This window comes from Erpetoichthys calabaricus, chromosome 18 (assembly GCF_900747795.2).
Source record: "Erpetoichthys calabaricus chromosome 18, fErpCal1.3, whole genome shotgun sequence".
NCBI classification, from domain to species: Eukaryota; Metazoa; Chordata; class Cladistia; order Polypteriformes; family Polypteridae; genus Erpetoichthys; species Erpetoichthys calabaricus.
This window is the reverse complement of record NC_041411.2, coordinates 85,028,247-85,052,163: the sequence shown is the minus strand read 5'-3', so window position 1 is coordinate 85,052,163 and position 23,917 is coordinate 85,028,247. Positions and strand designations below refer to the sequence as shown.

Here is a 23,917-nt window from a genome sequence, read left to right as displayed (position 1 = left end):
AGACTGCTCTGCTGCGACATGCTTTGTACAAATTGCTGGGCTTTAAACCTGTAATTATGTTAATATGCCCAATTGCTGTCTAGTGAAGCCATAAAGCACTTCCATGTGTGCGATTGCCTCAAGCTGTTAGCGGAGTTCAGCGCCACAAAAACCACAACAACTGCAATCAGAGCCTGACATGACACCACCGACAACTGCAAGATGTTTGCAGCGCCGCGGCTTTGCTTTGTGCCTTTTCACAAGCAGGAGAAGCGTTAGGAAACAGTGATGGGCCGGCCGGCCGCCTGGCACCCAAGCGGATTGGGCATTCGTGTCGGCGTTCGGGCAGCATTCGTCATCAACCGTACACCAGGCTAAGCTTTCTTTGTAGAAAGATCTTCAGAGGAGTCTGTGGACTTGGGACGCACGTGGCAGAGTCCTGTGTTCACCCTCTGAATTAGTGGGCACTCGTGCCAATACCATGGCAGGTGTGGGAACAGGGTCAGTAAACTGTGGTGTGTCGGACTCTGTAGAGACTTTGGGTGGCACACGCAGACCTGCCTCGTCATCCATCCTTAAATGGCTCCGTTTGTGTCTTACCAGTCTGGGTGTAGAAACACATTTGTGTCTTATGGCATCGTCATTTTGTAGAGATCCCCACCTTGGGCTTCTCCTGGCTGGCTTGGACAGAGCGGCCATTCCTTCTGTCATGTGGTGGGTTCGGCTGTGACAGATGAGGACCAGGGTGGCATTGACAGATATGAGCGCACTTTAAAGAGGAACAGTTGTAGTGTATCTATCTATAGAGGAAAGGGTGGGAGCACTGGGAACACTGGGGGGTTTATTGGGGGTAGTCCAGTGACAGTGCAGGTGTAGTTTACTGGAAATCCCAAGAATCGACGTGACAGCCCACCCCGCTATGGCAATGCAGGCTACGCACGGCTCCAGCACACAGTAACGTGACGCACTCGTCACTCACTCTTCACGCAGGTTGGCTTCGAAGTAGTAAACATGGCCACTCCACCAAACAAGAGGCTGAAGGTGCACCTCGGCAGTGTGTCAGAGTCCTGGTGGTGGTGGCTGTGGACAGGCTCAGGGTTAGTTAGGCCATCGCTGCTCTTCTTTGCTGTAAACAGTGAGTGCAGTGGCCATGTTGTTTAATCCTACAAGAGAAACTGACTGACCCACTCGGACCTTGAGCACCCGCCCACAGACCCTTCATGTCTCCAGCGTGGACAGGGAAAGGGGTGCAACCAACCCGCTGATCCATTCAGTGTGGCACATCTCAGGCCTCATGGTGCTCAATCCCGTGTGCCACTCGTGCACGATCGGCCTTGCCAAGTATTTCTCTGTCATATATGGCAGTGGATATGAATGACTCTCTGCTGTCTGTCTGCGATGGAGATCTTCTCTGAGAAGAGTTACACTTTTGATAGCGGTGGGAACAGAATCGACGGCGAGCCAAGTGTTGACTGTGTGTCCGTGTAGTTTTCCCAATTCAGGCTCTTGGCACATTACGTGTTGACTGTAAGTTGTCTTGTGTTGTTGCTCTGGTGAGTGAGTTGTGTAAGTCGTTGAGACCTCGTAGCTTTGGGTTTCTGATTTACATTAAGAAGTTCCCTTTTTTTTCTGCTATTTGAGTCTTTGGCTGCCAACTCTGCATGGGACAAGCAGTTAGCTTCAGTAGTGCCAGCTGAGGGGGAAACTCCACAGGAGGAGAACAACTTAAAACTTCGGCCCATTTCACTCATGGCTTCATTCTCGTCCAGATACCTTTTAAGGGTTCTCATGGGTCCACTTGAGCTCCACGACTCCCACAGAGCTGTGTGTGTAGAAGTCTAAAGTGCACTCCCCTTAGTCCCCACTAGGTGTCCAAGTCCACATTCTCAATGTAAAGCTCGCCGATTAAAGGGCGCATTTTTAGATGTCTTCAGAGCGTTTCTCGGACTGTAACTGTGGCACCAGATGTTCATCGCCCTTCTCGTGCTCTCTCACCGAGACTTTGCTCTTTCTGCAGGTTGTTTGCTGGCATTGTCCCACGGGTGGCCTGGATCAGTTTTGGAGGGTTCATTTTCTTGGGTGCCTACGAGAAGGCACGCAGTTTGCTGCTCTAGGGAGAGCCCATCTGTGCTCCTGGATGGGACACTCGCTCGTCCACACTGCAGTTGAACTCATCGAGAGACGACGTGGACTTTTTTTTTTTTTTTTTACGTATGCAGAGAGATTTCTTGGCAAGCTGAAATGTCACAACAGCGCCGGACACAGTGACACCAATTCCATAACTGGAGTCCCATTTTAAAACTTGATCTGTACTGGTGTTGCTGCTACTTGTCACAAGGGCCACCTCAGGGTCTTCAGGAGGAAGGACTCGTCATTCCATTACTCGGGTTGAACACCGGGCTGCACGTGCAGGTAGAAGATCATCACCAAGGGACATTTGTTATGCAGTAAGTGACACCTTTGTTATTGTACTTGTGCTATTAAACCAACCGGCCAAGTCCATCTCCAGTGACCTCAGGTGCAAGACAAGGGCTACTCCCCTCACCGTCGAACCACGTCTTCTCAGACAGTTGGGATGATGGGAGGCGCAGAGATGTTTTTGAGCCTTTTTGAATTCAAGCTTTGGGCTAAGGGGTGTTAGCAGTGTCCCATGTATCCTCCATCCCTGCAGGGAGTGAAGTTTGTAAGAGTGGTCAGCTTCACCACAGGCATGTGGTCATTGCTGGTCATCCAAGGCTCTTGGCCAATGGTGATAACCATGAAAATCAACCTCACCAGCTAATAGTTTTTATCAAATATTTGTGTGGCAGGAATAAGCAAAGAATGGACGTGGCTAAAGGTGAGCGAGTAGGCCCAGCGCCATGGCATTTGACACACTTGTGGCCAGCGCTCGGTCACTCTCGACTCCTGCCGCTTCAAAGCTCTGCCATCAGACCCTTGGTGCCCACTCTGTTTGGTTTTGCAGGGTTGATGGCCAGTATTTTGTCTCTTTATTAAATAATCAGTTGAAGCTCTGGATGCTTCACAGGTTCCTTATTGAGGCCAAACACCCTAAGCAGGTCTTGGGCAGATCCGTGACACGACTGAAATGCAGGAGTTTATAGTCCTTGGCCAAACTTCAGCAGGTGGGTAACTCAGTTAAGGGTGCAGTCTGCCCTGCCAACTCCTTCGAATCGTGAATTCCAGCACACTGAAGAGTAAAACTTCACCTTTTGAGGATAAGCCACACGGGCGCCATGCAGTGGCACTGAAATCCACCCTGCTGGCTTCATTCAGACCACCAGTTCACCTCCCTTTGCTTTTTAAATGGCAGCGAGGAACACAAGACCTGAGCAGGAATCACCTGAAAGTCTCACTTCAAATAGTGTGAAGAAATGGGAGACAGCAAGAAACTGAAGTCCTGACAATTCCTAACTAGCTGTGGGCCACAACTCCCTGAACTGATATTCACAGAATTCATGGAAAAACGAGCGACATTACAAAGACCACATGTGGAAGAATGAAGGCCAGGGAATTGGCATCTGATTAAGAAACGGGATGAAGTGCGGCCTTCCTGCACCAAACTTGAGCGCCATACCACAAGGCTTCACTCACACTCACTTGAAGCTGCAAGAAAATGGATGTTAGCGCAGAGTCCTGGTGGGATTACAAAAACCGCCCCCCCACTTACTGAGTAATCAAAAGTGTGAACGTCACCCACTCGTAGACACTGAAGAGCATCGTCTCCATCGCTTTCTGTGGTCCGTCATCAGTTGGACGGCTGGCTGCCCAGGGTCCCGGTGCGTTTTATTAAACAAAGAAAAAAGACCACGGCAGGCCGGCGTTTTACTAAAAGTTTTATTTCCACAGCCGAGGGCTTCTGCTCCTCCGCTAATTAACTGAATGCCTCTAAACACCAAGAGTTTAAATTACGTGTTTTAAGTGCAAAAAGAGTCTTAGGCCATTGTGTGCTGCTGATCTTGGTAACACTAAACTGACAAATGTGAAGTCGTCGTTGTCATCTTTTTTTTTTTTTTTTAATAAGGCACCAGATGAGGGTTTTGCTTTTTTTTTTTTTCCTCCTCTTCTTCAATAAGAAAAAGAACGAACCACCGCAAAGGCAAAAAGTTTTAAAAACTCTACATTCTCATTCTGTTATTTCTGTAATGAAGAAACCTTAAAATATCCGCTTTTATGAAAACTCTTCTGTACATCCTAACAATAAACTCTCTTCATGCTCAAACGCAACTCGACTGCTGTACTATGAATAAGACTTCCCCAGGGAAGATTAAAACGTATGTACAACGTGGAACGCTCGACATGGGCTCTCGCCAAACAAGCTGTGTCCTCAAACTTCACAAGCCCTTTCCTTGGAGAGCTGTTGGTGTCCAAGTTGAGGTAGTCCGTACAATCCAAAGATCCTAAAACGGGCTTTCAGTGCAAAGACCAGACAGGCAGACAGACAGGCTCGTCCTCTTAATCACTGGCTTTCCTCAATGAAGAACATTCATCACTTAGATGTCCATTCATCTTAAAAGTCTGTCCAGCCTCGCCGATGCCTCTACTGTCCAGTGAGCAAGAAGGAAAACTACCATCTGTGTCCGGCCCCAGGCCCGATCCCAACGCCGAGAAGCGCACAGCGTCTGGCGGCTCTGCACTCCCTCGCGTCCACGATGGTGAACCTGGAAACGCGGCGAGAAAGAAAAGCAACACGTCAGAATGCTTTTAAACTCCACACAAATTTTAGGAAGAATCCCGAGAAACCAATTGCATGCAAACTACCACGGGTGTCTGGCTGCCCTCTGATCCCTGCTTTCCTCACATGATGGTAAGTGCCAGCCTGTCCATTTTGGGTATTTATTCTCTTCTACTTTAGGGGTCACTTTTTCTGTGTGTTTTCCCAGCTTCCCACTTAAAAGCATAAACAACTTAACATGCCAGGTAAGAAAGAAAAAACAAAACCCAAGAGGGAGCCTTCACCTTGGTGGTCCGTGTCGCTCATCCTGTCGTGGTTACTGGGGTACCTTGACGTGTGCAAGTCTCTTCTCAAGCAAGTGTCCGGGGCCCCCCGGCTCGGCTCATGGCCACGACTGCACGAGTTGATGTTGGAGTTGCTGGCGCGGAGCTCCTGCTGATACATTTCACCACACTGGCAGTTCTGAGGGGGCGCGCTGGAGCTAGTGGCATCAAAATACTCCGCCGCAGGTCGATATCCACCTTACAGAGAGCAAACAAGCCAGGTAAGCAGCATCCTTTGTAAATGGCACAGTCGGGTCTCAAAATAAACCAAATAGACTTGGATGGCACGCATGCAGAGCAGTTGAGCTCCACGGCCTTCACCTTCGTCACACTGTGTTGTGTTCCAACTTCTGCTAAAATCATTTAAAGGCCAGCAGGGCCCACTTACCCTGTGGTCTGGGTTTGCTTTCCAATGCCCAGTGCAGTGAGGGGGACAACGTGCCATCCTTCAAATGAGACGTAAAACAGAAAGTCTGTGTGCGAATACAAGATCTCTAATGTCCTGGCTAACTGACCACAAGCAGCTGGTCGTGCTGGCCACCTAATCACTTCTCGCCTACTCTCTCACACTTCTTCACCAGCTAAGAGCTTGTGTGGGGTGAGCGGACTGGCAGCAGGTGGATGGTAGACATTAGGGAAGCACCAACGTCCAGGTTAAAGAAGTGCTATAGAAATGGAATTCTAATAATAAACCTTAAACAGATAAGACTGCAGTGATCCAATGGTTCAACCAAGACCTCCACGCCTGCCACCCATCCATTGTCAGTCAGATCATCTCTCAATTTGGGGCTCTTCAGAAACAGTTATGAGGTCAATAAAACAAGTGCTGTGTGTATTAATATAAAGTTTACTGACAGTGTGAAAGTGGGCTTCCCGGGAGACTGGACCCCCTTGGCTCCAGTGCTGCAGAGAGAGGCTTGAACCCCCTGCCATCGTTAACTTGATTGGTCATGTTAGGTGTAGTGTTGGACGTTCTCCTTTGTGTGTACACCACACTCGTTCATATTCTATTTGAATGTACGTGACGATGACCCAAGGACTCAATGTCAGTAGAGTGCTTACCTTTATCTCGGTCCTCCTCTCTAACGGCACAGGGCTTCACTTGTCTGCACGTCCCATGTGCTCCCGGGTCCACACAGGCCACCGCATCACTTCGACAAACTCCTAAAGACAGAGGGGACATGGGCACGGCCTGAACAGTCAATTTCTTAATATCTGTCTTCAAGTAATTGTTATATTTTGGAAGTTTGTCACCATTTATAGAAAGCTAGATCTAAAGGGCTCAAAGGTGGCTGTAGAATACGTGGAAATGAAGAGCAGCAGCTGCTTAGAGATGGCGCTCTTCATGTCGAGCTCTCGTCTCTCTATATTTCATATAGTGCCTTTCCTCTCCGCCTCTAATATACATGAATAGCTCTCTGCTGTCAGCCCTCGACTCTGAACCCTGACCATCTGGCTTTCTGCACACAGCAGTCACCCGAGCCGCTGGTCCCTAAGTGGGGTGAGGCCTAGCTGGGGGCCGCGAGTCCCGTGTTTTCATACCGTTGCTCTCAATGTGTCCATTTGGAGAAGGCCCAATGTTGGTTTCCAGCCTGAGGCACATATCTTGACGATCAGATAGAGTTCCTTGAGAGGAGAGGTAACTTGGGACATCTGGAGGAACTATGGTCTCATCTGGACGATTTAAAAAACAAAGAGAAATCAGTTGGCTTTTGTTTTTCAAGCCTCCCCGAGGCAAAGGATAAGAAACAAACAAACAATCCGAGGTTTACTAGACACGAACAAAAGTGAAATCATTGTGTGCGTCCTAAATGAGTTTTGTTGCCGCTGCTCTCGTATTTTAGAGTAATAAACTTCTAAGGGCACAGCAGTCAACAAAAGGTCTCTCCTTGTACTCATCTGGCCGGGCCATTGTCTTCAGAAAACAAAAAGTGAACAACGCAATGCAGCGCGGCCCACTCACTCGCAGTGTGTGTGTGTGTGTGCTGAACCTGGAATGGCGGAGCTGGGCGGCCCCAGTGCTACTGCCATGGTTAAGGTTGTGCTGTAATGACAGATATCTGAGTGTGGCACAATCGCCTTATTATTGTCAACACTGAAACTGGATGCCAGGCGTCCCCCACTCTTGGTGGTGTTGGACACTTTGTCCCGTTACTGACAGATGCTGTTGTCTGTACCTGGAGACAGCAGTTTAATGGCGGCCCACCCACCTGTGTTGGTAACGCTGTACTCCTCGCTCTTCTTCCTCGTCTGATAGATGATGCACACCCACACAAGTGAGGTCAGCACGATGCTACAGACCACCGCGATGACAATGATGCCAACCGTCATTGTGTTCTCTCTCTTGTGGGGCTCCACCATGCAGACACTTGACTGCTGGATGCTCAGGTGGCTGTGTGCCCGCTCCGTCCCGAGGGTATTGGACATCACACAAGTGTATTTTCCTGCATCCTCTGGGCCAGCATTGCGGATGACCAGCAGCTGATTTCCAGGAGTGAAGTGGTGTCGCTCCGTTACTCTCAGTGGCTCGTCTTCCTTAAGCCACGTGATGCGCGGAGTGGGGCTGCCGAGAGCTTTGCACTGCAGAGCCACCGTATCACCCACGGCCACGTTGTGATCTTCCAGCTCCTGGGCCAAGTAAGGTGTTTCTGTGCACAGGAGGATTAAAACAAAACCAAAGTAAAGTAAATAAGCGATGCCAAGGGCAGACTTTAGTTGGCACGTCTCCCCCTTCACTCGTGTAACAGGACAGACAGTTCTGGATTGTTGAATGTAATTCTTACTGTAGACCTTACAAACATTTACATTTCCTAGGAGCTGCGACCACAAGCCTTTTCTGCCCAGTTTGTGCTTTTTTTCTTGTTTACCTTCACTTTAGATGCTTCTACGCGATTGGCACTTTTCTGCTGAAATTACCCTTTGGTGTGAAAATGCAGACATTAAAGGGGAGCAAAGGCTTCATTAAGAAAGTGGGCAGAGCAGTCGGTCAGTCAGTGTGGCACAGCAGTACCTGCTCCTTCTTCTATCTGCTCAGTTTATACGTCACATTACTGTGACACGTAGGCGAGTACCAGCGGGGGGCGCAGTGTGTTCAGGGTGGACGGTGACGGCAGGCCACGGTGCAGATCCTACAGAATCAATGTGGGTGCTTCATATGCGGACATACACATGGAGGTGTGCTGCTGTTCTTCTTCTGTTTCTCACAAACCGCAATACAAGCGTTGCATACTCCCCACTGTAATGACGGGACCCATTTTAAAGGTCTCGCCTGCCATCTTTTTCTGTAGAGAAGTGTATTTAACCCACAGTGAGGGGGAAAAAAGGAACACAGTGAAGAATAAAATGCCTGTTTTAATCTCGTCGTTCTGTCATTAAAGTGAATTGTCACCTTAAAAGAGACCCAGCTGCGAGTCACTGTGTGCTGCTGGGGTCTCCTCCTGCACTGACAGCAGCGGCGGATGTACCACCAAAGGGTAATTTCAGAAGAAAGCTGCCAGTCGAGTATAAGCATCGAAGGCGAAGGTAAAGAAGAAAAAGGCCCAAACTGGGCAGAAAAATAACACACAAGGGTTGTGGTCGCAGCTCCTAGGAAATTGAAATGTTTGCAAGGTCCGCAGTAAGAATGCCACACAAAACCCGTTTAGAATCCTAAGATGTACACTCGATATCACCTTCATGATGAAGTGTGTTAAAGCGGGTACAGCAGGTTACCAGTAGGGGGCAGTAAATGATCTTGTGCTGCATTTTGCCACATTGGCACCCTTTAAAGATGTGGGACTGGTGTGACTGGGAGTGCAGCCTGTGATGAAGTGGCCTCCTGTTCACCTTATGCCCCAGCGCTGCTGGCATAACCTCTGCGCCTTAAGTATTCAAATATTACATAGTCACACAGACAGACAGTTGCTCTGCTTATCAATAAGTCCTGCAGGAGGACGATGACGACGACGACACCTTCTCTTACCTAGCACTGTCAGAGTAGCACTGGCGGAGATGTTGCCAGCAGTGTTCTGGGCAGTACAGCTGTAGACCCCCATGTCTTCTATCTTCACATCCATTATGAAGAAGACATCATCATCGGGCATGACATGCATGCGCCTCTCCCGGGCTGCAGGGAAATCTGTGCCTCCATCCTTCTGCCAAGCAATCTGGGGTGTAGGGTGCCCTTCGGCCGCACACTCCAGTCTGGCAGTTGTGCCAGTGCGGATGGTGATATCGCGAGGGGTCTTCACAAAGGATGGCAGCACTGAAAATTTAAACAAAAAGGAGGAGTGAGTAAGCAACAAGCAGCTGCAGTTGGCGTGTGGCTTTTTAGAAACTCGCAATCTGCTCGGTCCAAAGGAGACAAGAAAATCCAAATGTGACCGGAGTACAGTTTGGGAAGAGCAGCTGCTCCCTCAAATGTTCAAAAACGGAGAAGTGTCAGACGTGTTCAGCAGTGGACTCCATGTTAAAGGGGTCCATCTTAACAGCAGAAAGCAGTCTCTCTTAGGGGTATCACAGTGTGAAGCAATGCAGCCACTGGTGTCTAAGAGGAGCGGACTGGTGCCGTCACTGGTCTAGTACTAAGCCACTGGGAGGACTCCAACATGGCCCTGCACCCCATCAATTCTTGGATCTGCTCCGTCCACTCTTCTCTAGTGATTTATATAACAATGGCCGCATTGAGTCATGTTACCTCTCTTCGCCCCCCAAAGCCAAACTCTGATTGTTCCCATTTAATGTGCAGCGGCAGACTTGGTGAGATCTGCACCACGTAATAAATGAGCCACTTTGGGTAAAAGAGCCTACCAAGCCTAAAGAGAAGCCTGCTCACTACTGCTGACGTACAGCTAACGTACCGTTCACTGTGAGCCGAGCTTTACTGGAGTAGGTCGAGCCGAAGTGATTGGTGATGATGCACTGGTAACGGCCCTCCTCGGCAAAGCTGACGTGTTGCAAATGCAGGATGGTGGTGTACTCCATCATCTCCCCATCTTTGGCACGGACATGGGCAAAGTTCTCCATGTTGGCATCACGCAAGAACTCCTGATCCTTGCGCCAGGCAAAGATCATTGGGGAGCTGCTGCTGCTCGCGGCCGTGCACGTGAAGCGGACGTCTTTTCCAAGTACCGCCATGGTAGTTTCAGGCTGCACGATAATTTGTGGCTTCGGAAAGTCATCTGAAAAAAAAAAAAAAAAAAGTGTATGGCTGGGGGTCTGCAAACGGGCATCCAGAGTCTAGAAAATGGGCAGACGATCTCAACTGGCACTTGTACATATCTAACGGCTTCACACTCCTGCCAGACACTAAGGGGTACTGGCATCCTAATAACTCGAAAGGCTGCATTCACAGAGAAGTTTCCAATTATGGAGGAAGATTTCTGTTAAAATTAAATAAATATGCAAATAAATGGATTGTGAAATGTGACAATAAATAATAACAATGGGTGAAGAATGAATAAGGTGTCAGGAAACAGATGTACCGTATTCTGCTTTTTTATTTCTTTGCCTATTGGGGTGGATGCTCTTTCAGCCCCCAAATCCAAAATGCCAAAGAAACAAAAAAACCAAAATCAAATGAAACTCTAAAGGAAAATAAAGAGCTTTCACCCCTCTGTCTGCATCTTCTGCTTTTCTCCCTTCTTTCCACCCAACGCCAAGTTCAGGAGAGCAGCTGCTGCCCCTGGTCCCCTTAATGCCAGATCTCTGGGGTACGTGGGCAGTCCCTCCAGGTATGGGCACAGCCATATAAGACCCCTGGGGTGGTTTACCAAAGCTCCTCCTTACAGACTGCTGGCCCATTTTTAACCGACGGGCCTGCGGGGGTCTCAGTGTCCCTCCACTAGATTTACCTTTCCCTACGTCTGTCTCCAGCTGGCACAGGTTATGTGACGTCAGTGTGATGTGTCTCCGCACCTCCTGCTACAGATTCTGACCACAGTCCCCTTTACAGTATTACTACTCTTCTTCATTTGAAGCCGTACATGAAGCTGTCACTTACACCCATCAACATACAAGGGGCTTAGTGATTGGCTGAGGACGTCTGAGAGACCCGCCTCTAGCACCTGCCACTCAGAGCAATCAACCAATAAGCCCCAGGAGTCTCTGAGTAAGCTGCGTGCTCCGAGTTGTGACTGGATGGTTACGTTAAGTCGAGAAGCTCCTGATGTGCTGGCTGTTACCACGAAGATCTTCACCCACTCGGGAGACGACTCACCAATTAAAAAACAGTACACCTTTGACGACTGAAAATGAGAGTTTACATTACGAGGCATACTTCATGTTGCATGTGACATGATGGGAACTCTTAGCGATATCTTCCTAATTACGAATGGCTTTGCAGCGATAGCCAAGGTACAGTAACATTAACTTGGATTTGTTTAAGGGAGGTTTACCCTCACGGTGTAGAACTTGATTTGGACAATTTCTGTGACCCCTACCTGAGTTTGACTCGATTACGTTGATTTGTAAATCACTTGAAGTGAACACATAAATACATAAGCAACAAAATGCACGTTTTGTGATACCTTCAGTCTTATTATTTACAGTCACTTATGTGGTTATTTAATTTTGTCCAATCTAGTCCTCCATGCTCAAGAGCCATAACCAACCAAGCGGTGCAGAGGAGCGTCACCAGGGGCTGCACACACAAGTGACAAGGCCACCCCTGCTTATGACATCCAAAAAAGGAAGGTCACCTTTTAACTCAAAGCCAATGTCTAAGGGCAAAGAATTGCACACACATGAGAAATGAATACTGGCAAAAAGAAATGGGAAGAAGCACAACATGACAATACAGAGGTAACCAGTGCAGCACGGACTGGGCCATTGGTCACTTCCTTGACATGAAGGAATATTGAAGTTCCTTATTATAGTGAGGGCACCACAAATAATAATAATAATAATAATTCTTTGCATTTCTATACACTTTTCTCACTATTCAAAGCACTCAGCAATTGCAGGTTAAGGGCCCAACAGAGCAGAGTCCCTATTGGCGTTTACGGGATTCGAACCGGCGACCTTCTGATTGCCAGTACGGATTCCTGGCCTCAGAGCCAACAGAAAGACAAAGAAATATTAGTACTAGAAATAAACATATTGATGAAGAAAAAGAGACATACATTTAGAAATGATCTGCTAACCAGCAGTGTGCCAGCCTGTCATGCCAGGCAGCTTTTAATACACCTGGGGGGGTCCTTTTATTTTATTGCCTCGCCACTTGCGCTGCATGGAAATCCCAAAAGATCTGGCGATTTCTTGACAAGAACAAAAGGGCAGAAATCTCAGTAGTTCTCTGCTGCGACTCGAGATACCCTGTGCCCGTCTTACCACACACAAAGCTGTCTGCTGGAACGCTGAAGATGCTGCTGCTTTTCAAAACCTCTGGGTGGGCACACAGGCCATCTGTGCTCGACTGAAGGCCTTTATCAAGAAGCCACTCGGGGAACCATCTCAGCTGGCAGTCACATAGGAAGCTTTCACTCTTTATGTATCTTTATTGTGAAGGAGAGAACAACAAAACAGAAAAGAGGATTACTAGCACTGGAGATCAGCTCTGCTGCCCCCCAGCCGCCCGCCAGACCAACGTCTTCCAGTGAGAACGACCCTGGACACTACCACACTGGCTCACTGCTACGTCAGTGGGATTCTTCTAAGGAGGACGACTGGAAACATAACGTCAATCGCCTAGCAGGGGCACAGCTGAGCCAAGATGCCAAGCCTTCCTTCTGGGCGTTCAGGCCTGTTGAGTTTTGTGTTGGTAACGACTCATCCCTGAAATCACACTGGCTACGCTGCTCTTTTTCCCTTTTTTAAAATCACACAGGCTGCTTTCTTTAGTCTTACAACGCTCAAATAAAAAGGTGACGTTCACCTGAAAACCAAGGAAGGGCTGGCAGCACAAATTCTCTCAGTTTTGACGGACAGGAAATTCTTAACTTGTCAGCCAGAATGAACTCCTCGTCCTTAGCGGACTGTCGAATCTCCTCAGCCGTCCATCTTCATGCGTTGTCACCCGCCCGCCATAGTCGATATCAGCAGCAGGATTTCCAAAGCCAAACTCCCCAATCTAAATGACGACTCGGCATCTTCAGAAGGCTTTCTGGGACTTGGCTGTCCCTCTCCACGTGGATTTACTGAAACCCCTTTGAGTTAATGAGCACAGCCAGTACTGTAGTGGGATGGATGTCAAGAAATTCAAGGAGTACCCAGTAAGGTCTGGGTGGCTGATGAAGCACTTTGAGCTACTGTTTAAAATGTGCTACACAAATAAATATTATTATTAACACAAAGTGTTACAAATCGTAGGCTCAGTTATCATTTTACAAATGGAGGCCTACAAACACCAACGCCATAAAACGACTTCACTGGTAAGGACACAAGTGGATTCAGAGGCTCGCTGCACCTTCTCCTGCTGGCCGTAGCGCCTTTCCTCCAAGTATTCTGATTATGTGCAAGTTTGGATGATTGAGATGTGCAAATTGTCCCCTTGTGTGGGCTCGGTGACAAAGTGCTGCCTTGTAAAGGGTCGGCATCCCCTGTGACCCTGAATGAAACCATCAGGGGTCCAAACCTGTTTAACCAAAGTGAAGGGTCACGGAGCGACAGTGCATCTTGGCAGAGGTCTTGTCTATGTCAGGCCACGTCACTGTGATGGCCTACGCTGGTGGAGATGCCAAGTTGCTATTCTGGTTAATAGAAGTTAAGGTCCAGGATCGTGCTGCTGGCCTGGCATACCTAAATGAAAATCTCAGTTTGGGATCTCGCCCCTCATTCATCTCAGCTGCTCCTCCTACACCCGCGCTCACACGTCCAGCAGCGATGCTCAAAGTGATTTTACGTTTTCCGAGTTGGAGAGGGCGAGGGTTTCGTTGCTCGAGTTTAAAGTGTGAACTGCCTGGCTGGCTGATTTACTGAGACGCTTTACACATCAAGGCGGCCTACGCTTACTTCACCATAAACATCACAAAACATTACAGCGGGAACGGCAAATAACTCACAGCTCTTTCAGGTTCTTCATTTTAGCAAAGGCCTCTGCCTGGATGGAGCGGATGGCGTTGTCTGCCAAGTTTCTAAGAAAAGAAAAGCATTCAAAAAAGGGGGAAAAAAAAAATGGGAGTTACACTCAAGTGTTAATTTTAGAGCAGCACATTTACACTCGAGAGCCTCTGCTATCATGTTCTCCATTTGCTCTCAGAAAGCCACTGGCCACTCCACAACTCGGCATCTGCTCGCTTCACACACACACACACGATGAATTTGGCCAAATTAGTAACAAGAAAAATAAAACATTACATCCCGCGGCATTCGTGGGGTTGTTGTTTGCCTTTTTAATTCTTCACAGTACATATTTAGAAAGCTTATGTAAATTCTTACAAATTCAAAACCGGCCATATGCTTCCATGTCGTGCCGTTTGCTTCAGGAAAAAAAAGGCCAAAGTTGAAGCCGACTATAACGAGAAGGAAGCAGCTGGCCTCCACAAACAGCCCGTCGTCTCAATTTACAAAGAAACGATTAAATGGCCAGCAGTCCTCTCAAGCAGCCACTTTTGGCAGCTCTGCCTGCAACACAAGAGCATGCTGGGATACTCACAGGTGTTCGAGGGCCTCCAGGCCTGAGAACGCTCTCTTGGCCACAGACTTGATCTTGTTTCCAAACAGAGTTCTGTAGGTCACATTCAGCAGGGAATGAAAGGAAAAAGAAAACGAAAAAGAGAGAATGAATGAGTGCGACCGAGTCCTGCCCTCCCGCCAGCGATATTTACACTGACAACTCTCTTCCAGGAAGTTCACACACATTTGTCCGGTGCCCTCCCCAGACCAACGACGGACCATCTTGAAAAGTCATTACTCAAACAGAGAACAAAAACGGGCTCCACGTCCAGAGCGTGCATCTCGTCCCGCTCGCTGACAGCAGCAATGGCTTCACGGCCGGAGGCCGACTTTTGGACTGATTTATGTTACTTAAAAGTCAGCAAAACGAGAGGACTATTTATGGAGAGGGGCAACACCTGCAGCCAGTGTCAAGAAAGCAGACCACCTAACCCTACCTCTGTTCATTCTCCCAGTGTTCACACCCACCTGCTTAGTGTGGCGCTCGATCAGCAAACAGGGAATGGCACTACATAGCAGACGGGTTCTACTTCAGTAAACCCCAAAGAGAAACCCACAATCCTCCAGGAAAAATGCAGAATATAAAGACAAAGGGCAAAACATTTAACAATCCCCACACACAAATCCTGTAAACACATCAAAATGTCGGAATTAGCATAAGCCACCTCAGGCAGGGTCTTCAGAAGGTAGACGTGGTGACCAATACTTGACATGTTTCAACTCTAAACAGTCTCAGTTTTAATAGAAATATGTCACTTGGCACCCTCTGATCGAGGTCCACAAAGGGCGGGATCCTTAGTCAGGTCAGGGAGTATGCATTGGTACAGCGAGCGCATTGCCGTGCCCACCACACGATGACACACCTCGGAGTCCTGGTTGGCAGACACGCAGTGCGGTCCCAGCCCCGATATCGCTAACACACCACACGACGTCCAGCCGCAGAGTCTGTCAGACTTGCCAACAGAAGTTGTGAATCTCAGAGCTCTAACATGTCAGTTTAGTCAATCACTGGGCAAGTCAAGTTTAACGACTATGTGGCGCACCTTCTCCTGACCGCCAAACCTTTTCCTTTCACCCACCATTCTGTCTCTTCTGCTCGTGAGCTCCTAAACACTCCTGGTGGTCCTTAGTCCTCCTCGGTGCGTTACACAAGTGGTGCTTGTGAATGAGCAGCTCTCATGTGTGCCAACCCTGTTGGAGCGGGTCACTGGGTGTGAAAGAGTGTGCTGCCAACTGCCCCCAACTCACTAACATTAAGTGAATGAATGTGACAGACGAGGTGGCACGGCTGTTGTACTCACCAATAGCTTTAGGCTTCTAGTCGTGGCATAAACCATCATAGAGGGCACTGGTGCGGATTTACAGCCAACCGAGTTGAGGTGCACGGCCGAGGGCCACAGGACACCAAAAGTTAATGTTGTTCTACAAATTGCCAACCCCAGCCACAGCAGTAAATCTTTTATTAATTATTCTTATTACCTCCTCACAGGGCCTCACGTGTATCCTGAAGATATGTTTTCATCGGCGCTGCTCCGTGTGGCTAACTCTGATGCACTCGACCCGCACCACCTTTATGGTATTTCTACGGGCGTCGCCAGCGCCAGTGCTAGGTTATTTTGTGCCTTAGGCCAAGCTTACTAGTGTGCCAACAGACTGTTTGGTAGCCCCCCCGCCCGGCTGGTCCTTTGTTGCAATGAAATAACAGAGATACAGCCATTGTGACATTCGGCCAAGTCGGCACATGACTGCACTTGCCCACACTTCTACCCTCGTCCTCATGTCTGCATGCAGCGAGTCCACAGTGAGATGTGTCATGCAGATGACATTTATGGTCAGGTGCCACTCATCAACAGCAGCATGACACACCCATTAAAGGACACGAGGCTCCTCAGATAGTTGTGTATGGCAGGACTGTGTTGTTCAGCCGGACCTCCAGGTGTGTATAAATCTGTAGCACAATATGGCGCGTAGTCTCAGGGGGGTTCCTGACAGGCCACATCTCCTCCTCCTCCTCCACATTCTGTAATGTTCTGCTGCTGGTTCTCCCTGTGTAATCTACACGTGTCAGCATTAGCAATGACCACGAAAACCTTACAGTGATTTAGGTGGGCTCTACAATGGATGGACAAAGGACTAAAGCAGCAATGTGCTGGCATTAAGTGCCACACTGTTAATTCACTGGGTCCACAGGATGACCCCAATCAGAAATGGCTTCAAATGCAAGGCGGCACACAATTACAAGCCCCAGCCCTTTCTAACTTGACATTAGTGATGTCCCATTCCTGCCTCTGCACATCCATTTTCATCCTCTTCACAAATCCAGTGTCAGAAAACCTGCCAGACTAACTGGTGTGGACAGCTCCAGCAGGTCTATGAAATACGTCTTCACTTGAGGAACAGGAACAGTAAAGGCGGACGGGCACTCGATTCAGATCTGCCTCGGCTTGATTAAGATATCCCACTGAGTTGGCCCTCCAGCCGCTCGACCCCCAGCTGGACAGCAGCCAATTTCACAGTAACTTTCTGCAGAGCACATTTAGAAAGAAACAAATTAGCCTCCCGTCTCTCACAAACTCGTTTTGTGTAAAGGATGGGCGCACATCCCTTCCCAGACACTGACTGGCAGGGTCACCTTGCACAGACTTCGCGTTTCTTTTATTAGCACTGAACTCTAAATATAATGTTCTTTAACTAAAACTAGCAAATCAGACCAGCATCTGTCTTCACAGGAGCAGCTGGTTAACAGCATCTGGTCAAGAGCCCGGGAATGCAGTGGGAAACGTACCTGGGCCAAGATGTTACAATGGCGAAGAACAGTTCATTGCTGGCCACCAGTCCCAGGCCCCCTTCTCTAACCCCAGAGTGTAAATGAAGACGGACGAAGAGGCGCCTGGAATGTGAACGGCCTCATCCAGGTATGGAAAAATGAAGACTCCAAATAAATAGACGTGAAATGGCCAGACACGGGGAAACATGTGGGGGACTCGCCATTACAGCCAAAGGGGGGTTTAATCTTAATACTTCAAACGTGATGCCATACTTTGTAAATACAATCATCTAAAGTGCTAGAAAAATTGACAAGAATGCGCCATTTATCCAACAAAGCTAGCCAGTCCTCATCACCTACTTTCTCCAAAACGACATCAGGCCTTCTAGTCCTACGTGGTAATTTGAACATTTGTGAAGATGAACAAACTGAAGTAATTTATAGAAACTAGAAAAGGACAAAATAATAATAATAATAATACTACCAGGAAGGCTTGGAGCGAGTGGAATTCCACCATTGACAACACTCATCCTGTGAATGATGCCTCATGATTTGTAACTGTAATAAATCAAGTCCTTGTGCTCATCTATCAGACACACTCAGATTTACCGCCATTATAAAGGGTCTCACAGAAGTGTTAAGAATAGTAATGGATGGGACGAGGCAATCCAGAGATGAACTTACTGTAACTTCCTACACTTCATTGTTAGCACGCCGAACCGAAGAACTTGAATGGCCTCACAATTAACACAACGGGAAAACCGTTTATTGTGAACAACTGTGAGTGGAGCTGTGCAGAGCTTTTTGAGAATTTGGCAAGAACTTGTTATTCTGTAATACGTCTGCTGGGCTCCTGCCAACGTCTATTTAACTCCAATTGTTTTAATTAATATGACAGGCGTCTCTCTTGCTTGGGGGGGCTTCAGTGTCGTTTAAAATTAATTCATCGAAACTCTTTGTACGAGTTACTGGGCTGACTGCAGTTCTGATTGGACAGATTATTTAATGTTTTGCTTATAGCAGGATATGCTTGACTGTCGTATAATAACTCTTCTATTGTTACGCACACTTCTGGAAATTCTATAGAAACAACTTTATTTTAAAAAAAAAAAAAAGGAGGATGATGTGAACAGAACTCAAGAAGACTTCAATTTCCAGGCCAGTAATCAGTCAGACAGAACAGTAGCACAGGGACAACGTGGGGATTCCTAATGAAACACACGCAATTTTATAAAGAAAACTGGCTTGCTAAACTGAACACACAATTATGGCTGCCACTGAGAAGCCTGCATACATGGAAATCATGTACCAGTAATGGCAGTAGCAGTGTAATGAAACAGTCCGATTACACAGTTACCAACAAGACATACCAAAGCACAATTACATTCATACAACGTCACCCTGGTGCTGACGTCACAATGCACGAGTTTAACATTGTGGGTACAAACGTTTGATGGAGAGGCTGTTAAAGCCACAAGGTCGTTTCCACATCGTCCCCACGTGAGTGTACATGTAGATGTGATGGACGGTCATATCACCCAGGGTCGCTTCCCCCAAAGGCTGCAGACACCCCTGTGATGCTCGACTGGGCTCAGTTGGTTTGAGAACAACCCTGTCTGTGTCTGTCTGTCTGTCCGTCCGACAAAGAGAATCCAAACTTTAAGAACGTTGTCTCACTGAATGTGCAAGTTAAACACAGAGACTCACATTTTTCACAGACAATTCTACACAGCTTCAATTTCTTTGCATCTTTCGATTGCTCAGTGGTATGTGAACCGTATTTTAAAGTCTGTATTCCTTGGACTTGCAAACTCTTCAAACATTCATGTGTAAAAGTAGAGAACGTGATCTCTCATTCATTAAACAAGCTTCTAATATTGGTGTAAGGAACAAAGAGGAAAATAAAACACACACACAGATACACAATGAACAGAATATCCTGCGACTCCAAGTGAAAAGCGAACACTTCTTGGTTCCATTAATTAAAGCCTTCATTACAAGGCAGACCCAAACACTGCAGCACCAACACAACCGCTTTTGGATCAGACATCTTTGACAAAACACCCTTGGACTGATCAAGAACGCACACACAACTCAAACATTTCATAAAACTCTGAAGTCCGGTGGGCACTCAGCATGCCCATTTAGAAAGTTTGGTCTGACCAGCCTAGGTAGCTACACCATTAGGCCAACTGGGGGCAATTTTCAGTGTGAAGTATGCAATTAAAAAAGGGGGTGTGTGGCGTATTGGTTAGTTCATTTATTCACCTATAACATTCTCTTCATTTCTGTGATTACTTAGTACCAAGTTCTTTAAAAGTATCTTCCTAAAATTATAATCAGTTAAAAAGGTGGCACAGTGACAGAGCCGCTGTCGTTCACATCCCTGTGTGGGTTTCCTCCATGTGCTCCGGCTTCCTTACACTGTCCAAAGACATGCAGACTAGGGGAAGGGGTGATCCTAAATTGGCCCGTGTGTGTGTGTGCCTTGCGCCCTATGCTAGCTGGGATAGGCTACAGCAGTGCCCTGCGACTCTGTTCAGGACTAAGCGGGTTAGAAAATGACTGACTAAAGTTCAACCCAAATAATGGAAACAGTTTTTCTGTGCCTCCTTCCCAAATTTAGATTTAGCATAGCTGTGATGACAAAGCCTCGCTCCATTCAAGTCAAAGGACTTCACAGCGCCCTCGACGTGTTCTATGGGCTCCAAAGATGTGACCATTTTCAGTAGCGATGTTTGTGTTATTCTGTCTTCCTTTATTATCTTCATGGTTTTTAAGTTATATGATCGTCAAGTCAGCATGTTCAAAATATGTTTGCATCTTTTAGTTGGCATGAAAATGTGCAAAGTGACGAAAGGTGGAAATATTGTGAAGAATGCAACATAATTATGGAGAGGACCCAACATAACCTCTCGGCCTCGCCTCAGTTCAACAAAGACACCGCAGTTGTACCTAAGACGCTGCACACGCAGCAGCAGGGTGGGCGACCTGCACATGTGGTCTATTATTTGATGTGATGTAACACTGACATGGCCTCCCCACCACAGACCGCACAATCCACTTGTGCTCCTCGGCCCACTTCACTTACTGCCCTTAGGCAATTCTTCAGCAGTCTGACACAGCAGCCAAAGTCACTAAACCAAAGAAGTTTTCTATTTTTGTCCTTTTCAGGTGTTAAGACAGGATTGTATCTCTTAGCTGAGTATTAATAATCGCACGTTGTTAATTACTACTGTCAAGCTGATAGCTGTGTGAAAAGGAATCAAGTAAAGATTTCAAAAACTGCTGCTACACCAAAATGACCCGACTATTGCTGTCCGTTTCTAAACAGGTGAAAGCAGCATTAGGCCTCCTAGGCATAGCAGATCCACTATGACATGAGCAACAAATATACTGAAAAAGTTCCACAAGGAAACAGCACTGAGTAAGAGCAAATAAATCTCCAAGTAACACTCAACCGACTGTTGTTAGTTACTGACGTGTCAGATTCCCAATACATTTTCATTTAAAAGCACAACAATGGCTGCGTCTTAAAACACCATAATACTCACAGCTTGCTCAAGCTCTCCAAGCCTGTAAACGCTCCATTGGTGTCTTCTATTGTTCCAGAAATTTCATTATGGTCCAGCTCCCTGCCGAGAAAAAGAAAGGCTGAGTCACCGAGGACGCTCCCATTTCTGGATGGATCTTGTGAACTTGATTCTTCTGGGGCCGATTTTGGAAGATTTACAACACAGCATACAGCTCCTTTCTGTCACCTGCTTCCAAGACAGGATGCAAAATGAATAAAATCCTCCTCACGTTCAAGGTTACAATGTAACCAGCCAAGAGGTTTCACGACTTAAAACTAAGGATACTGGAACTGGAAGTCCAAATCCAAAGAGGAACTGGGCGATAAGCAACAGGAACTGGTTTTGTGCCACTGGTCACCATATACAGACTGTGCAACTCCACACGTTTGTAAACTAATCACAAGAGTCTTTATATGTGTATGTATATATATTTCTATATATTATATATACACACACACACACACACAACACACTTTCACAATATCGGTTTTCATGTCCATATAAAATAATGCAACATCTATAAAGCACTTTATGTTGGCTACACTGAAAGAGAAGATGTAATCCATTTCAAATCGCTCTGCACAGCCCAACACACTGAAGTCAGCTACTGACACGCTTCACATTCTCAGGATCTTCAATTCTGGAGCAAGGCAAGAGCGACACTAAACGCAGAATTCAGTCAGGAACGTTCCGTAGCCTTTCATAGCGACACACAATGTGGCTAACATTAACACAATATATTTTGGATTCCGAATTCATAATGACAGAAACCCAGAAATATTCAGCTAAGAGACGGACTTCAAAATGTTAAAATACAGAGAAGTGCCACATTTCCCTGCTCACAGCATCTCCATTAAGGACGGCTTTTTGTGTTATAATCAGCAAGGAAGTGAATACAAGAGGAAGCGACCTGGCTTGCTTTAGCCAGCTTATTTAAACGTTTAACACATTTTTGTAATCAGTGCTGACACTGTAGTGAAAGAAAGTAAAAGACAGAAAGAAAACAAAAGCGCCTGCTTTGTGCCGTGTTATCTTTTCTATGCCCTGTGGAAAAAAAAAAAAGAAAATCCTCCAACTCCACAAAACTCCTTTGATATGTCTAAAGGTCTCTTTCAGACTCTCCGCATTCGCTTCCCTCCTCTCCCATGCCATGTTGCCAAATTCTCATTCTTTCTGTCTGGCTGAGCCTGAATGCCTGCGGCCCTGTTAATCAGTGCAGCATGAGGCCCCAAGACCTGACCTCTCTTTCAATAGCTCTGCGTTTCACCAGTTTCACACCCACTGAAGGTTCGTCAATCTCAAACAACAATGGGCGCCAATTAAAGCTGCCCGGCTCTCTACCACCAGGTGCAGGCCCGAAAACGTTCCTTTATTATTAGATTAGAAAGTGCCATGAAAGGGAAGCAGGAAGAGGCCTTGGTGAGAATGCTCAAGTCCCCAACAAGTCGCACAGAGGACACATCTCACCCAACAAGTCCCCGCCACCTCCCGCCTGTCGAGGAAAAAAACTTCATCCGGAAGGCAAAGACTTGAAAGAGCCCCACAGAAGTGTGTTTAAAACTAATGGCAGGGAGGAGAGGGCACATCCAACAGCGTTTCCAAGGATTTGTGAAAGCCAACACGTGGTGCACATTATTCTCTGATTTAGTTGACTGAATAAAAAAGGAAACAAAACTCTCATCATCTTTACCAAACAAGCAGTCGTTCATATAGCACTTGTCCATTGGGAATAAAATCAAAACATTTTAAAACTGCACAAACACACACTGTCCAACTGCTTACCAGTACACAAGTTGGGGGACCTGGTGGGTCAGAGGCAGCTTAGCGGTTCGGGGTCTCTCTTTTCAGCCAGTCCACCTGACTAGAGTCGAATACAAATCTCTGTCAAGATTCACTTCGGCTTTGAAAAGGGTGGCCAGAGCGGGCCAAGGCCTACTGGTGGACAGGCCCAAGTTTACAGAGCAAAGGTCTGATCTCGGCTCATATGGAAACATACAAATGTTTGGATATCTTAATATGTGCAATGTAACTTATATATTTTACATACACAAATCTGGGACTAGCATTGTAAATATTAATACTGAAAAAGAAAAAAAAAATCTGAAAGCTAGACAACGACCGCTTCAAAACAGTCTCCATCAAGGACCTCAGCAGACCACCAACAGCAGGAGGATCTCGTGGTGCACTGGCTTCCCATCAGTCAGAGAGTGGATCTGAAATTGTGTCCACACGATACCACCCCACCATACCTGGAAATGGGGCTCCATATATCGGCACCCACCCGCAGGCTTGGTTCCTGCAGTTCTCCCCAATTTCAGTTGCTCCAGACTGCACTCTGTGGCTCCATGGTGGCCTTCAGTCAGCCACATTGCTCATTACCTTTAAATATGGTCTGAAACGTTACGTGCACAGAAAGGCTTTTACGTGACTGTGGCTCAATACACTGCACCGCTTTGGGGTTTTTGGGCCTTTTTTCCTTGCAATCAGTGATTTTTCACTTTTAAACCTATTTTATGAAAATCACGATAAATGTAAAGAGGAGAAAGGAAGAGCACGGCTTTTGACCAAGTCTATGCTATATTTAAAGTTTTTGGATGAGGAGTTTTTTTCGTACCAATATCTTCAAGCAATTTTGAAGTTCAAAACAACATCCACAAACCCCTCAGGGCTTAAATGAATGAATTTGGCACAGGGTGGTATCATTTTATATTACAATGCAGAGACATCTCAGCATTACAATGACACACATTAGCTTTAAATAAGACGCCCTTTCGCTAAAGAAAATTTCCACCAGGATGAGAGGAGGCCACTCAGCCCAACAAGTTCACCAACCCTATTCACCAAGACTACGCAAAATAACATCAACTACAGACCTGACAGTCCCAAAAGTCCTGCTATCCACCATACTACTTGGTCACATGCATCTCTGGTTCTTCCCATGAAGAACTTTCACATTTGTGCAAAATCGGCCCTTATACAGAGTGTTGAACTGTATTACCAGTGTTCT

The 23,917-nt window shown here is 46.9% G+C and overlaps 2 protein-coding genes across 3 annotated transcripts in view; one reads left to right on the top strand and one right to left on the bottom strand.

The window, feature by feature from the left end:
* The window catches only part of slc25a26 (solute carrier family 25 member 26), a 71,233-nt gene extending 67,027 nt beyond the window's left edge, over positions 1-4,206 (top strand). For both annotated transcript variants that reach the window (XM_051921337.1, XM_028824329.2), the window contains one exon: positions 1,997-4,206. In XM_051921337.1, the coding sequence (XP_051777297.1) occupies positions 1,997-2,093 (97 nt within the window). In that variant the 3' untranslated portion in view covers positions 2,094-4,206. The remainder of the gene's footprint in view (positions 1-1,996) is intronic.
* The window catches only part of lrig1 (leucine-rich repeats and immunoglobulin-like domains 1), a 62,736-nt gene continuing 42,827 nt past the window's right edge, over positions 4,009-23,917 (bottom strand). Inside the window, exons 9-19 of the mRNA XM_028824326.2 lie at positions 20,890-20,970; positions 14,549-14,620; positions 13,956-14,027; positions 12,286-12,449; positions 9,816-10,136; positions 8,939-9,220; positions 7,188-7,625; positions 6,520-6,651; positions 6,040-6,141; positions 4,939-5,175; positions 4,009-4,640 (exon numbers count right to left, since the gene is read on the bottom strand). Of these exons, the coding sequence (XP_028680159.1) occupies positions 4,435-4,640; positions 4,939-5,175; positions 6,040-6,141; positions 6,520-6,651; positions 7,188-7,625; positions 8,939-9,220; positions 9,816-10,136; positions 12,286-12,449; positions 13,956-14,027; positions 14,549-14,620; positions 20,890-20,970 (2,107 nt within the window). The 3' untranslated portion in view covers positions 4,009-4,434. The remainder of the gene's footprint in view (positions 4,641-4,938; positions 5,176-6,039; positions 6,142-6,519; positions 6,652-7,187; positions 7,626-8,938; positions 9,221-9,815; positions 10,137-12,285; positions 12,450-13,955; positions 14,028-14,548; positions 14,621-20,889; positions 20,971-23,917) is intronic.